The sequence below is a fragment of the Adelges cooleyi genome, unplaced genomic scaffold (genome assembly GCF_023614345.1).
Source record: "Adelges cooleyi isolate 19-005CV unplaced genomic scaffold, UGA_ACOO_1.1 ACOO_flye_CR_arks_rails_tigmint_CR_PRNA_9, whole genome shotgun sequence".
Lineage (NCBI taxonomy): Eukaryota > Metazoa > Arthropoda > Insecta > Hemiptera > Adelgidae > Adelges > Adelges cooleyi.
In genome coordinates, this window is record NW_026096579.1 from 12,802,042 (window position 1) to 12,819,936 (window position 17,895).

The 17,895-nt window shown below is 32.7% G+C and overlaps 1 protein-coding gene across 2 annotated transcripts in view; it reads left to right on the forward strand.

Moving 5' to 3' along the window:
• Positions 1-17,895, forward strand: part of LOC126846871 (semaphorin-2A) — a 247,954-nt gene that overhangs the window by 106,307 nt on the left and 123,752 nt on the right. For both annotated transcript variants that reach the window (XM_050586705.1, XM_050586706.1), the window contains one exon: positions 16,904-17,002. In XM_050586705.1, coding sequence (XP_050442662.1) covers positions 16,918-17,002 — 85 coding nt within the window. In that variant the 5' untranslated portion in view covers positions 16,904-16,917. The remainder of the gene's footprint in view (positions 1-16,903; positions 17,003-17,895) is intronic.

Below are 17,895 nucleotides of genomic sequence, written 5' to 3' on the forward strand. Positions count from 1 at the left end.
ACAGTTGAAAGGAAATAATGGTATTAGCAACACGAAGAAACAACATGATTAATTAAAAAACAATTCTGGAGACTTGAGACTTGTATGGAAAAGCAAACTACTACTATTAATTAAATTACATGTTTCTTGGTAAAAACAGAAATCCTAATGAAGTTATATTATAGTACTATACGCTTTAAAGAATAACAAATTCCATTTGGAACTCTGAATTTCTAACGGGTTCAAAGGCAGTGACTCGTATAATGTGATAAATTAGATTTATTAAAAAATAATGCTCTGACCAGACATTGTACATATTGACCAGCACAGTTACCCACAGTTACCCACAGAGTAGTTTTCAGTTAATTTTGTTTTACTTTTGCTCATAGTATATTATTATACACTGTATACATTAGTTGTATCGTGGTTTTCCTATATTTGAGTATACTAATAAAACGTTTTGAATTTCCCAAATGTTTAATAAAGCTCAATATCTGCTTCTGTAAATTACATTTGCCCCTTTTTGATTGATTGAACCGAATAGCGTAGGGTTAATCATATACGCTGGACATAATATTATATAATGTCTATATATTGTGTAGTTTACAAATAATATGTAAATAATAATAGATAACTACATTGGTATATTGTAATGTATAATATATGGTTTATTAGTTTGACATAGGTTCCATGAATAATGATTTTATATAGGTACCATATTATTCTAATTGCTGTAGCAAAGTAATATTTTATGCAATGACTACTGCATCGAAAACACTATTAGAGGAATAGGTATTTTAATAAAATAATACTTACCAAAGTGTGTTAAAAAAATTTACAAGATTAAAAAAAATATAAAACTGTGGTTGGAAATGCAAAAACTATTGCAAATGCATATTTAATAAGTACAGACACGTTCCTAGACATCAGAGTATAAATTATGTATAGTAGCTATTTCAAAAATATTTCAAACATATTTTAGGTCACAGACAAATTTTAATCATTGTAATAAAATATATTAAAAACATAAATATGTTTTTATACTTTCTGTGTGTATACACACCATCATTTTAATTTAATAGTTGAATTTTAAACACTGTTTTTTTATTATGGTTAGACTCGGGTCTGCTTTTATTATCGTATGTTCTCAGATAATTATTGCCGTTTACCGATTAACTTGACTATCTAATAAGGTTGTTTTTTTAAACGTTAGACATATATATTTCTATACAGATCTGCAATTCACAAAAAAACAAAAAGATTTTCTTGTTAAAAAAAATCTTTTATCTTTTAGCTATGTTGGCGCGTATATTATAGTACTTGAGATAAGTATCTCCGTCGTCGCAGTATAATAAATATATATAACTACTATCGCCGGTCGAGGGATCGCAAAATGTAAGTATTAATATATATGTGCGATGGAAATTTGCACCTTCACTCACATGCTTACACATGCGTACCCTATTGAAAAAAGGGTAAGGTTACCCGGCGGAGAGGACCTATCGGTGAAAATATTTCTAAGCTATAATGCAACGTGCACCGTCGTAAAACCGTCGAATTGAAGAGCTTCACATACACACACCACATTCATCCTAACACTTAACTGCTGTGATTTATATTCATTTATTGGTGCGGTAAGTGCTCATCGTATGCGTAGGTACCATGAATTATAAACCAATAACAAACTCGGATTTATCTAATGGAGAAGAGGTATTTTTTATTTTTTATTTATTCGTCCGCCTTTTACTCCGTCCACCGGGTCGCTCACTTTATAAATCATCCCTTATACATCATTATATCCTTATCTGTTGCCCGAGCATTCAGTACAGCCTTTGGATGTGTATTAAACGTCGCGTTATAAGCGTCTTCTATATTATGAGCGCGCACCAAGTTTTTTTTAAGTCTCTCCATGGTCGTACAATGTACTCTACTTATCAATAGTGAATTATTATTGCAATTTTAACCACTATTGAAAATCAGTAATCAATTGAAAATTCCTTCATTGACGTTCGAAAGTAATAATAAACGGCCTACATGGATGTTGCAATAAAACCTTAGCTATATTATGATCTTTAAAGAACAATAAACGTTTTTGGTTTTGAATCGGACTCCAAATCTGCGTATAACATTAAGTTTTTGGAACGATTCCAAAGAACACTAACATTATTATAGTGCATTCGACTTTATATGACGTACTTGAGTATATTTTAAGTACAGTACTTTTACACGCATTTCCATTTTATTACGGTTATAAATATATTATCTGCTGCCATGATTTGAGTAATAGATTATACACACACAATGTTTTTAACTTCTTACGCTTTATGTGATTTCCATAAAAATAATTTCAAGTGATGGTCTTTTCGTAGGTCGATAGTTTGTTAAATACAAATGCATCAGTCGTTTGAGAGAGAACATAAATCATTAATAAAAATTTTTTATACAAGTAAAAACTTCACGGGCAACACATAAGTGGTACACAGCTATGAGCTTTCAACGATGTTTGAGTCTTGATGGAATCCGCCATAATTTCATTTCTTCAAAAATTGTGACTTAACTTGTGTCGCAAATGACTGATTTGAATTTATGAAAGTTTATTAAAAAAACTTTATTTCTAAATTTGTTTTTGAAACTTGAACACTCCATAAATTAATATTTAAGACTCGGGGTTGTAATTTGAATAATTACTTATGTTGATGTAGGTGTATCTGGTTATGAGATCGGTTGGTAATTTGTGAGTGTAATTATTTGAATAAAAAATAATTAAAAGTCTCTCTTAACGGGGGTTTCTTTTTATGCGATAGGAGTGCCTGGACGTGTTTATTTTTCTCTAATCTTGACAAAAAAACGCCATTAAGCGAATAACAGAAAACCGAATTATTTTTGCATTAACATATTATACAGAGGCGCGCGTGTTCGAAAAACAATAACGGTCATCGTTTTTTTCCCTTTAATCGAAACTACTCTTATACTTAGCCTTTCTGATTGAATTCGTTTAAAATTATACAAAAACGACATCCGAACAAACTTCATTAAGCTTTAATTATTATTATTACTTTTTTTTAAATATATTTATATAATCAGCTTTGTTTATTTACTTTTGCCGGAGAACTGCAACTCCGCGAGTGTAATTTATGCGAGATTCGTTCTCTCCGTGAGATTTAGTTGCTATACACCGATCTGTCCATTTACTCGGATTGTCACGATTCGTTAGGTTTTTGCATTACAAATGCAACGCGAGCCGGTAATTCCAAGTCGAATGTTGATTCAGCGAGTGTTCGCCGGTTGTTTTGAATTATTTTCGTTTCGCGTCGCCGGCAAAAACTTCAAAAACAAGATTACCGGCAGTAAGAAGACGTACTATTGTCTAACGTAAAGCTTTGATCCGCGCCCCGTGCACGGCGCTGGCAGACGGAAGTCGCCATCGAGAGGTAGGAAAATCTTGCAACCGGCAATAGAACAAAAAGAAAAAAAAAACAATTATCCGAACCGTATATATTCTCTAGATCCGTATATTATTATTGTAGTCCTCTCGATGTGTGAAACCAATAATATAGCTAGAGCTAATATTATATATATATATATACAGTGTCGGTCGGTACACACAGCACACACACACGTTATATGCATAACATGTACGGTTCGATTTTGCCAAATAGAGTGGCGTATATAATATTATGGCGTCGACTATTTTTCTCCCCTTGTACACTCACTATACTATTTTGGCTGTGTATGTGTGTGTTATATATGTGCTGTGTGTGTACTTATTGGCTGCTACGAGGGCTGCTTTATGTACATCTAGCTGTATACTAAACGTCTGAGCGAGCGTGTGTGAATCATGGCCGAGCTTTATTTAGAGAAAATAAAAACATATAATATACGATTCCCCCCCCCCCATATCGGAACTACCCCCTGACCGGAGTCATAAAAAATGCGACACGAAATGCCGGAACACAAACACATACTTTTCTCTTTCAAACCTCTTGTACGACACGAGAACGGCTATACTTCTTCTTGTTCTTGTCTCGTTTTTTTTTATTGCGGATTTGATATTCATGTAAATATTTTCCGTTCGGTCTCCGCCCACGGTGCTTTTTTTTTAATGACTGTCCTTCCCGTCATAATTCACCCCCTGATACACTTGGCCGCGGTGGGGATGGAGCAGCAAGAGAAGGCACATGTCGAACCGATTTTAATCGCAATCCAAAAACGTCCAAAGTCAAAGTAGTGCCCCGAACGCACGCGGTTTTTATTGTCGTTTTATTATCGTCTCGGCTACAAAACGTCACTCAAGTTCACTTTAACGACACCAAGCAGTCACGTCCAAAAACCTAATTTTATTGCATTATTATATTGTTTTAATGCGTTCGCTGTCGGCGGTTGCGGTGGCCTATAGTGACAATGTCATGAGTCATGGTGGTACGTCGGTTTGACAATGCCTTTGCCATATAGTAGTGTATTAACATTTTAAATGCCAGGCGCCAACTCAAAGCCTAAGAAAAAATTGTTCGAAAGAAACCAAAAAACAAGTTAACATTTGAAAAAGTAGACACGGGCAATTATAGAAAATGTATACGAGACACTCTTTACTGTTTTGTTGTGCAAAAAGGAAATATTTTCCAAGGATACATCTGTAGTTTAAAACATGGCATAAATGTTATTGTTTTAAACAAAGCTTAATACAATGTTGTAAGTTATACCTGCACGCAATAGTTAACTAAACATATAAAGTGCCTATTTTTAAATGTATACCTTTAATATTTCATACAGTTTTCAATTTGTGTCTCTTCTGTGAAATTTTAAAAAGTTTATACTTTTACACAGATATTCAATATAGGTAACGTTTGTATGATCTCGAAACGTTATTTGTGTTTCTCTTGTTTTCGTTAAAACAATCCATATAACTGATGAAACGTTCTATACTGATTTACCATTCTGGATTTAATTATTCGAGCCATATGGCAGAGGACTTTTCTGCACATAAACATATAATAAATTTTGTATTTCTCTCTCTTTTATATTTCGCCGAGTTTTTAAGATTAAAATGTATTTATTTAATAATTGTGCAATCCGACAGTGGAGTTTTTTCGAATTCGCATATAGCACATCTAATAAATGATATTTTTTATACATTTTCTAGGTAAATACATTTTTCTTTCCCCCCGGATGTTGTGATACAACCAAGTAAAGCTTCCGTTCTGCATATGTACACGCTTCACTTAAAATGCATTTATATTTTATTATTCCTAGTAATAAATTTGCATGGCTTTAAAATCAACAGCTCCCAGCTATAGTAAGGTCTTCCGTATATTCATTCCCGTGAAACACATTTTTCTGTGTAACATGAATTTATATTTTTGAGAACGCATACACGAGTATTCTTGTACGTTTACAAATTGCACGAACAGAAAAACTACACTATGTTAGGTTAGGTTTTAATACAAGCTGCGATCTACACAATTTTTCATTATGGTGTAAAATATCCGTATAAGTTTATTTTTTTTTATTAGCTCTCACGACTAATAATAACGTGAAAAAATATACTAATTGTTTATATGTGTAACTAAAATTTGAAGCGCTAATATCAGTTTAAAAATGCGACATAGAATTTTAAAACGCAGTAAAACGTTGATCTAAAAAAAAAGTTATAGCATTTTACCAGTTTCGCTTATTTAAAATTTCATAAAAATTTTATATTTTTCCTCGTGTTAGTATATTTTTATATTTATGTTTCACATTTCAGTGAAGTTTAGTACACTTTATTGCTGAACATATTTTTCATTTGAAATCATTGAAAATTTCCATCCGACAAACTTTTAAAATAATATCATTATCGTTTTATTTTGTATTCGAGTAAGTTTGAAATATTACGGTTCCTTAAATAATTATAATTAGAAAATAGCAATTTTAACTTTAAAATAAAAACTCGTGCACTCAGCAGCTGTGCGATATGACGATTCTAAGTGAAAGAAATGTCTACTCGACTGCCATACCAAAACGAACAGAAAGAAAACACAAGGGAATACGTTACGTCCCTAGAGACAGTTGCTTACACTGGAAATAATAAAGTAATGGACTTGTATTGTCCTGGCCTCACACTTTAAATTAGCTCAATCTCTAGGGGATACCGTAGGAATACAAAAAGAAAAACACCCCGTCGGAATGAAAGGGTTTTCCAATGCAAACGGATTTTTGAAAGTATATATTTAATAATGGTATTTTTCATACATAGGTGCTTCTATGGAATGAAATTAATTTAATTAATTTTTAGAATACAATAATAATATTGCGTCGGTAGTATAATATGGTCGGTCGGCGAAGCTTATATTTGCATATTATATTCTATCTCTTGAACATACAACAACAAAATGTGTCTACTCTATGCGGATTGTGCTGTACTCGGTTGAACCGTTCTCGGACTCGATAATAATTGTTTGTCGACCGGCCGAAACAAACACTAGTGTACATTTCAGGGATTGATATTCTATGAAATCGTATACAATTTTAGTATAACATATATAGCGAAGTTGCAAAGTATCCGTTTTGGTAAACATTACTGCAAAACGTAAATAGGCGCAGCATTGGGGCACATTATATGGGTAGAGGGTGGGGGCTGCTAAGGGCGGTTTTCAACCGTTGCGGCAGCTGCCGTCGTCCGTGTCTAATCACGAATGTGTGTTTTAGTTTCTTAATGGAAAAGGATTTGGTCCAATAGTAATAATAATCATTCGACACGGCTACCGCACACCGCTGTTGCGTTGTGTGTGCTTTTGAGTGTCTCTGATAAATACTCTACCCGGCTAATAATAACAACGAAAGGGCGCACACGCCGTTTTAGGACAACAGTGAAGTCATTACATATTGTTTTTGGTCCTACGCTTCGACTTAATCCTCGGTGGGATTTCCATGTCCTCCGGAGAGCACTCTCGGATGAATGCAACGTGCGAGACCACACGTCAAGTGCTCCAAATACAATATAATAAGCGGCCGCTTTTCAACCGTGTACGCGTGCTTGTTGTTTTCGAATCACAGGTATTGTTTTAAAACGAATATCAATCCAAAATATTCACAATCAAAGCAATAGCTGCTGATATATTCAACAAACTCATACAGCCGTTTGTCGGATCCAATCCGTCAGAAGCAAGTCAAGTGAAAACAAAACGCCGTCCGTGGAGTGGGATCAACGTGCAAACTTGTATAATACGCCAGAAATGTTTACAATCACTTCACCGTGTTCATTATACTTCATTGTTCTTATCATAAAAACGGCAGAAAACTCAAAATGTGTTTAGCCAAAAAACCGTTTGAACAATATTAAAATAGGAGATAAGCGAATTAGTAAAGTTTTTTTACATTATTTTAATCTATTCGAATTATTTATATTATCCTGTTACATCTTCATTTAATATCGTTATGCATATTTCTTCCTTTTGTTTGTTGTCCTTAAATGTAGAAACAAATTGTTATTGACAAAGTTTCCGAAAAAATTAAAAATGAATTAAAACTATGTGATCATTTCATTTAAATTAATATTTCTATGGATTCAGCTGCTTCGATTTAAAACCCATTAAAAATGTTATTTGTGTAGATGGAGGTTTTTTTTTGGTTAACATTTTAAAATCATTTGATGTTTCAATATTAGTTATGAATTTTGACAACTTCTACTCAAAATTAAAATCATATTTTAATTTTTATTAAACCATGATCCTAAACTAATTGCTAAATAAAACATCTCAAACATTTTGTTAATATTTTTAATATCATATTTTGGCAGGATATTAAATGTTTTAAAAATATCACCCAAGTGTTATAAAAATATTTCCAATGGTTCATTCCATAACCCTGAAACCGCTTACTAATAACTACACTATTACATTTTCTGGAGGGCATTCTCCGGTGAGGGATATCTATCGGATACATTGTTATCCCTGAACATGCATCTACCTTATTATTATATATTGTATAATATGTACAACGTACATAATTCCACAATTTAATGATCATGGCATTTCAGTGTGATCGTTTGTATGGAGTGAATGGAATTTATGCAATAATTAATATTGTCTTTAGTAACAATGTGGTAACGTCGGTATGCAAAGTTGTATGTATGTAATTAATTATTTTGAACGATCATAAACGCGTATATCATTTAATCGAATAAATGACTCGCGTATGTCGACTGTTATTGTAATAATAATTATTGTACTGATTTAAGTACAGAACTATTATCCTTAATAACTACTATATTTGTTCACTCGGCGTTAACACCGACTCCCTAGGCTGCTAAGTGTTAATAAATTAAATTGCGTTTGAAAAATTGAATTAAATATGAGAGTCCCGAGTCATTGTTGATGTTTGCGCTCAACATTTTCTAAGAAACTCTGTGTCCATCATGCCGTTTATTTAGTAACGCCGATACATCATAATATATTGTTTTCTTTTACTTTATCCGTCTAGTGGGCGCGAGCGTACTGTTGAGGGTAGTGCCGTTAGGTCGGACACAGTCTTGTTTTAGTAAACAAAACAACCCTTTTAAAACCGCCCGCACTTCTGCCGTTGCTGTTTGACGGCTTAAGTAATTACACCGTTGACCGGAAAATGCATTATGAAGAGTTTAAATTACTTTCTTCGCAATGGAGGACATTATTGAAAATTAGAACCACAGTGGCGAAAAAAAAAATAAAAAATACCTACCATTACCGACTACTCGAGTACTTACCGAAATATTTAATCTGACCCGACCGTCGCCGCTTTTTGTTAGCCGTTAATGCATTTCCAACAGTCATGCCTTAGTTCAAAGAAGTCGGAGCCTTCTTAATCTTCATTTTTTTTTAATCGCCAAAACAAACAGCGGCCATCGTTGAGAAAGTAAAGAAATAGGTTTTATGTTTTTATATGCCGCTTAGTGCTTTTCACAGTTTGACGGTTGAAGGGCAGACATTTTGATCTGTAACCCTTAACTTATAACCGATCGGTCTTTTGTCATTTCGGAGTGGCATATTATGAGAAATGCGTCCGTATTACTCTGACATTGTTTTCGACATTCCATTGGATATGCCGACGTTCTGATCTGACGTTGAGTATAATAGTGTATATATAGTGACAAGATAAATATCCCATTTCACAGGCATTCCACGGCGTTGTGCTAATTTTCTGTCTACTCGAATCTGCTAGACAACTGTTGTTGGTTGTCTAGCGTGATTAGACGGCCGATTTACACTTTCTGAACGTCACACGCAAAGTTATTTCAACGATACCTAGTACAATCTTATAGGTAACACTGTTCCTCGGCGATCTTCGAATTTCCTTTGCGCTCTCAGTGTACAATAATCAATTAGTATAATATCATTGAATTTCCCGTCTTCGGCCATATTTTGCCCGGTGGTCATCGCTTCGATAACCCGTAGTTTCTCGGGCGTATAATGTTTCTCAGGGAGACGAGCGGACATCAAATCCTGCGGCAACGACGGGTGGTTTCGGATTTCGCGGTTGTCGGTTCGTTTACCGACAGCTACCCCGGGTGCACGAGCTTCTGTTTTAGCCTTGATGGACCGCACATCATATGCTATAGAGGGAGGTTTAAAAGCATGGCACGCGGCGAATCGTTATTGAAAACGGACTCTTTTGTGCATGAGGTATAGGGTTCTATCATCGGCAACCGTTGGCGGTATCGACGGCAGAAAGCACATCCGGTTTTTGTACGTTTTATACAGGTATATTATGGTTACTCTATAAGTAACCACGTCCTGCACCACCGGGTATACCCTTTGACGCCGAAACGGTTAATGAATATATTTTCCTTTGAAGTGTACCGACGAATTTTCTTTCGGAGGGTTGTCGTTGATATCAAATTATTTTCCACGGAGGGTGGTCGCGGTATAAAAAGGGATTGAGTGGACAAAAAAAAAAATGGCCGAACCGGAAAGCCCGGATAATTAAAACTGCAGTGATGGCAGTTGACTAATGAAAATACCCCGGCCGTTGATTAAATACTTCCCTCGAATAATTATTGCGTTCGATGAATTTTTTATGCAATTCTAGTCCCGAAGATTCTTATATATATTTTTTTATTATTTACTCTGAGAAAACAACCAAATAAGATAAATAAAAAAGCGACGCGCGCGACTTTTGAATTCGACACACGTAATTTCAAGTTTTCATTCTTTAAAATTTTTATAAACTTTTTTTTAATTCTCGTCACGCGGCACGCCTTTCCCGATGCTACTACTTCAAAGCCTACAACAAGCGACAAGTGTAGAATTGGAAAATACCACCAATTTACCATTCGGTTATCAAAGTTAAATTTCTGTTACTGCTTAAACATCAGGTTATTTGTTTTCGTATTTATTTTTATTTGCAATTCATATTTTACTTTTGAACGGTATTTTTTTATTCACAAAATATATTAAGCTATAGTTTTACTAATTCCATACAAAAAGATTTTTTTATTTTTGATGCAGAGAAATTTGTTAGTGATTTTTTTTTTACATGCAAATAAGCGTCTCGTATAGTTAATAATATTTGTTAGCTGCCATAATGTTTCCCTATGAAATAGTTTTAGAAAAATGCTGGTTGCGTTTTTTAAGCTATTGGCCCAGTCAATAACTTGGAATATATTATTAGACTTTTTTCAATTATTTTTTTTTTATACTTTTAAAAATATAACCCCACACCAAATATATTAAAACCGTATGACCTTAAGTTTTTAAATGGTAACGTGTATATTTGATTAACTTGTTAAATTAAAATTAATTTGCCGAACATTTAGACTGGTCGATATCCAGTTTTGGATAATCATTTTCAAAGTTTTAAGTTTAGGATGGGAAGAAGGGTGGAGAGTAGAGATTTTATCGATTTATTTTATTTCTACCATCTACAGATTCGAATCGAAGCGTTTATTTAAAATTCAATTTATCACTATCAGTTTTAATAGTTTTTGAAAACCTGTGGCCTCCCCGCCCTAATATGCTCCGTCCCCACTATGTCCCCCCGTCCCCGCTGTACTGTCTTTTCTTAAATGTATGTATTTTCTTTATATTTCATCCGATATAGTGCGTATTTCATTTACTTTTAAATTATAATTTTTTTATTTCGCTAAATGTTAGAATTAAAATATAAATTCAATATGGCCTGTGCGGCGGTTTGGTATGTGGAAATAAAGTGATATATTTATTTAGGAATTGATACATAAAATACAATGACTTATTTTATTAAACATTTTAGATAAGTATGCATTTTTTTTTAGGCCGTAAACTTATTTTCCCAAACACTTTTTGGACAACAAATCCATTCGACAGTATTATGGGAAAGCTATATTTTCGCAAAGTGTATTATGCGGTTAAACTACTATTGCGTGTAAACGACAACCCAACACGCCATGGCCGTAATGCACAGGTATCACTGGTCGGGTATTTCGGTACGATTTTGACAAATTAAATAAAAACTGACGATTTCACTACAAACTTCAACAGTTCTTAATGGTTGTTTAACGTATCCGCTGTGTAGTGTAACGTTTATAAGTAATGTAGGTCACGCGACACCGTATTGCTCTTAACCCTCGTCTGCTACACTAAACAATACACAATAATATTGTACTCGACACATTATTTTGCCAATTTCCACTAAAATTGTCAACACAATATACTAAAAGAAAAAAACTATCACGGACGTTTCTCTAAAACTGACAGCGCGTACATCAAAAATTATAAAGCATCGGTTAAATATGTTAAGGTATATTAAGTCTACCGTAAAAAATTAAAAAATGTTTAAGTATCGTAACTTTTTCCGGTTTTGTAACTTCTATTAAGTATTATAAGGTTTAAAAAACTTATTTCATTTTCGCTCAAAGGGCGGAAAGTGTTTTCAGTTTTAGTTTATGAGGTTAAAACATTTGGCTCGAGGACAAACAATGCGTATCTAAGTATAAAAAATAAAAGTAATTACAAATTCATAAAAATGAAATTTCTTATTATAATTATATAGCTAATATTTTTTAATTAAAAAAAAATATGATAATTGTTACTTGTGTTGTTAGGTCTAAAAACAAACAAAAAATGAAAAACGTTACATAGAAATGTAAAAACTATGTATATCACTCAAATCCTATGAAAAACATGACTTTAAAGGTTGTTTATCAATACTTCAAAAAATTGAGATAAACTATATAATATATTCGAGGTACAGCTGATATAGTATGTTACTAAATGACTTACAATGTTTGTACTTACTTATTTTAGTTTTTTTTTTTAATATTATACAATATAAACTTTTTGTTTTAAGTGTTTTCGAAATTCCAAGAAAAAAAATTAAGATTCAGCCAACTGAATCAAAAGACAGAATTTATTCATTGTTTATTTGCAGTTCTTGTTTGACGACATCTTATTATTATTTTTATACAAGTTGCGATTCAAGTTATGCTTCGTTGTTGAAATAATTCTGTAATATATTTCAGTTTGCTTCATAATAATTACTAAGTTTCGTCCTACGATGAATATATTTGAATATTTTCATACTTCTCTTGAAAACTGTATTGTCTTTTGTACACTATAAATAATACAATGCGTTTCGAAAGTATGTTCAACTTTAAAGACTTGCACCGTGTGCTTTCACGCACTCATGTAAATTCATGTTTAATGTGTATGTATATTATATAATTTTATTCTTCTTACTCTAGTTGATAATACTACTCTGCACCACATCGTATATTCATAAATTGTAAAAATTCAATATACATGCACAGACAGATCAAATTACTACAAAAGTAGCTGTCTGTCAAGTCAAAACGCATTGGCTTCAATTGAAAAGTACTTTAGTTGAATTCGTATTAATCTTGCTAACGACCAATAAATAAAATAAGACAATAATATTTTGTAACCTACTTAATGTGTACTTAATATCCTAAGTTTCCGTGTACCTATTTCTGATTAACCGTTCTAGTTTTGTCTAGCTTTTTGATCTAAAATAAACCGAAATGGCTTTTACTCGTAGAAAAATTATTTAAACTAAAAATGATCCTTATACAAATTAACCGGTTATTTAATTGACATGGTCGAAATTTAATAAAACCTTTTTTTTCTTTAATATTTCCTATACAAAACTCCTTAAAACAGACCGCATGCCATTCCCGTTAATTAGTTTTTCCAGAATTTCGGACCCGAGTTGGCTAGAAACTTATACCCCATATTGCACCACTCTCGACCGTATCAAATAACAACGAACGACCATAGTAATAATATAGTGCTATATGACCACCGAATGCCCGAGTACTTTATCGGCCTGCGTTCCGCTCGACATCCCAACGCCACTAACAGGTCTGCAAGTGTACCGCAATAATAATAATAATAATAAAGGGGAGAGGATTATGAAGAGAAGGTGAATTTAAAAACCAACCGTATCTATATACATATAGATAGGCATCGGGCGAGAACATAATTTATGCAAACCAACCCGGATCCGTTTATCGCACACGATCCGAAGAAAGAATATTAAAAAAGTATTCGGGGGTAGCTGTTATCTCCATTACATGCCTTGTACCTTGTATTGCCCGACAACTAGTATAGATTCCCCTTCCCCCCTTCGTGTTTTACACAATAATAATATAGTAATAATGTCAACACACGTGGACCCGCGTTTAATCCCTGGCCGGTTGTTGACCGGCTTGTTAATGGGTTGGAACAACACTGATAACAGCCACTAACCATAACAGTCAACATCGTCTGGAAAAATATAATTATACCCCTTAAAATGCGTATAATAACATCAAGCACTGTTTTTCGCATACACATGTACATTTATATAATGGATAAAATTACACGAGAAGTCCATAATATTTCGAATTGTATGTTTGAATTTTAGTATTAAGTTTATTTATAAATATATGTAAATGTAATATTATATGTTATATTTATAAAAACAATTATTTACACGTGATTCTCATCGTATTTATTATGATTTGAATTTAAATATTATTACATCGTTATTCGATTAACTCTTGCTGGTATTGTAAAATAATAAAATAGATGAATTTCAAAAACATTTCCCATACATTATAATTTTCGCCATAGAATAGAGAATTTTTGTTTTATTCTGCCTAAAGTTTTAATAAGAACAACGGACAAAGCTTAATAGAAAGTCTCTTAGGCTTAAAATTGTACTAAAATAACCATATTCAATGGAGGATGGTTATTTGAACAAACATTTTGTTTGAATATTCTTATAGAATATCACCATTTGTTAATTGTTTTAATTATTATAATTAAAAATGTCTGTACTGTTAAACTAACTACTAATTATACACCGTAAAGAATAAATAATGTAATAATAGAACTCTCGACCCCAAATATTTTTCAAGACCTTAATAAAAAAAAAATATATATATACATAACACGACTATTGTTCATAAAACATGTCCAAGAATATTTTTAATGAAATAATAAAGTTTAATAGATACCCCTTACGCTTTGTGTTTTTAAATTATATTTAATAATTAAAATACAATAAATTAGAAAATAATTTAATGAAAACGCATTTATATATAATTTTTCAAAGTTAAAAGACACTAAATATACAACAAATACATCAGATTTTTAATTAAATGAAAAATTTTAATTTAAGAAAATCAATGAATTGCAGAAATAATTTGTAAAAGTGGGACATAATATTTTTTTTGACTATTAATTTTTTTTTTGTAAGTTTAATTATGTTGCCGAACAAAATATAATTGATTTATTTAAAAAAATTCGGTTTAGTCTGGCTTTGTATATTATAATACAACTGTTGATTATTAATTGTGCCATTTGTTTAGTATTATATAAAATTAAAAACTTTACAAATGTTAAAAAAAAATAAAGCCATAATCTGTTTAACCCACTTGACAAGTAGGTATAAAAGTTTATTTATTTTTCTCACCTCTAAAAGCGTTACGTGCAAAATATCATAACTCATTGGGTCGCCATTGACAGTAAATTTTGACGACGCGGTCGGTTGACACGCAAAGGTCAGCACTTAGACATTTTAAAGGTTAAGAACGCCATCGTGACATTTCTGCTTGGGTGGTAAGTGCAGTCATATTATAGTGACATCGGCTCATCGCGTGGCATAGGTTTTCGAAACCGCGCCGTCAAGTGAAAAGTCACGAATCATGAAGAAATTACTCGCAAAAGCCACACGGTTTGGATAGGTGAAAAAAAAAGGCCTTGAAGCTCTTGACCCGTAAACACAAGTATAATAATATACAAAATAAATTGTCGGCGGCGAGGCGTTGAGCATAATGACGATTGTAACCTGAACGTCAATAGGTTAGTCACGAGACGAAGGTCTTGCTTTGCCGCTTTCGAATTGTTGTGTTTATTTCTCGATTACATTTTTTTTAAGTAAACCAAAAGCCATGTAGGCCCGCAACTGGTTTTTTTGTTTTTTGAATAACGGATAACCCCCTCAATGTCGCGGTTCCAAACAATTTTGCGATACCATTGGCAAGTTGGTTGGATATAGTCGAAGCGCTTTTCTGTCATAATGATGGATCATCGGCCATATTTATGAACGATAACAGCCCATAATATTATATAGAGCGTAGGATGATTGATAAGTAGAAATGAATGGGGGGATTCTACTTGTCTCGGTGGATAGGTAATTAGATCAAAAGACAAAATGCACTGGCTGAATTAATATTCAATCCGAATGTGCGGTAAAGGCCGTAGGTATATTATGCCGTGTTATAACGTGCTACGGACTATTTGGTATTGACCTGGAAGATGCATAAATAATGAACATTGAACATGTCAATATTATAGCCCTCGAAATTTGCTTATTACCGTATGGCAGTATGTAAATATGACCACGTTCTTCGCATCTGCCAACAGAGCTGCTGATTTCTGTAGCACATTCTACTCAAATCACGTCACCGGTTAACGCAATTTATTCATAACAATATTAAACTAATCACGGACCATTTTATTATAATCGTCAACGGTAATGAAGACAACAATTTTAAAGCGCGAGCTTTAACGCGTCAAATAAATTAAAAGATACAGCGATAACGATAAAAGACACATGATGTACGGAAAATAATTAATTTTAGGTGTTTAACCGCGAGTGGTATGGTAAAGGAGCTCTGTAAGGGCTTATGCGAGATTATTATTGCAATGGAACCCTCAGAATAATTTCAGGACAAAACACCACTTTGCATATTTTAAATTTCCCGACGACCGTCGGTTATATTAAAACATACCGCGATGTATACACACGCCAAGTATAGATATATTTGTATATAGTATATAGTATATATATATATATACATATATCTATATTTATAAATTCCAACCCTTGTTATTATAATCGTTATTATGACCACATTACGGCTACAGCGCGCACCGATCAACGACTGCTGTTTGCTGTAAAAAGCACAAAAATAAAAGACAATATGCCGGAAGGAGATGCATCTTAAAATGCGTTTTACTTCTCCTTCTTGTTATTTATAATCCTTTATAAATAACGTCATTGGGTAATAAAGTTCATCTAATGTATGTTTTGTGTGCACGATTTTGTCGACAATAGTTTGAAATGATTTCGACTGCTGACTGTTGTTTAAACTTTGTCCTTGTAGTTCAACGTCTAGTTTCCATTTTTTACCGACTAATTTCATTCCAGAAACAGGCCTGTCTACTGCCGCTTAATAAGCAACTCAAAAGGCTTCTTTGTCCTATACCTGTTGTATAATTAAACGTTTTCTGAATTCTAATTATTCTTATTATACATATTATTAATAGAACCTCGCAATTGTACGGTTTGATATCTAGGCTATGAAGAAAACTTGTTTTTCAGTAAATTATAATAATAATAATAATAATAATAATAATAATAATACATTCTAATATCATAATATTTATTTCATTATAGCAATAATGTTGTTAATTATTTTTTACAGGTTGTCTGTCATCAATGGATCTGCAAAGGCTTTATGTTTTTGCAGTGCTCGCCTTATTGGGCGGAACACATTGCATTACCATCGAAGAACTGCCACCAGGTAAATATTTTGATTTTATTAAAAATATTCTAGTTAGCAGAAAAAAAAAACCATAGCACTACAAACAACAAAATTGAAGGTACTAACGCTATCCGATTTCCCGGTTTAAGCTTATGTAATATTATGGTAATTTACCGACTCCGACCAACAGCTTGTCATTAAAAGTTTATTTCCACACAAATGGTGCGTAAAATAAGTATAATATTAAAACGTCATTGCCGACAATGTATCGGGCAAACTGTAAAAATAAATTCAAGTTTCCGGCGAAATATTTTACAAATACAACTTATTCTAAAATGTCTGTTCATAATTTTCGTATTACTTTCGACTTTTGTTCTTGGGTACAAAAAAAAAATAAATAAAAAAGTTAGCTATACCTAGTAGTTTATATTAACATTTTGGTCTGAGATCATTTCCGACGGAATAAAGTCGTTTATTTAAATTCGAGTTTAATACTGTTGGAAACTTAAGAAGGTTCTTTTTATTTTTTTCGAAGTCGAAACAATATATATATATATATATATTTCTTTGATGGCAATCAAATTGTCTTTTGATCTACTACGCTCAGGTACGTTAATACACTGTAAAATGGCTAGGTACTAAATACACAGACTGACTATCATTATTTTAGATTACAACATTTGACACAGCAGTGTAGTTTTATAAGATTACACTAGTTATTGTGAGTAAGAGTTGGTACGTTGAATGATTTTGAGGAATTTGGGAAATTTCAAAAATGCTTCCTTTGTAGTCAAACGTAAGCAACACTATATACGAAATGACCTATAGCTAGGATTACAAAAATTTGATTATTTCATTATGCGAAAAATCTGCCACGGAGTTTCTAAGTAAATTTTGACGGACAAGACGCTAGGGTTGTACGACATACTTAT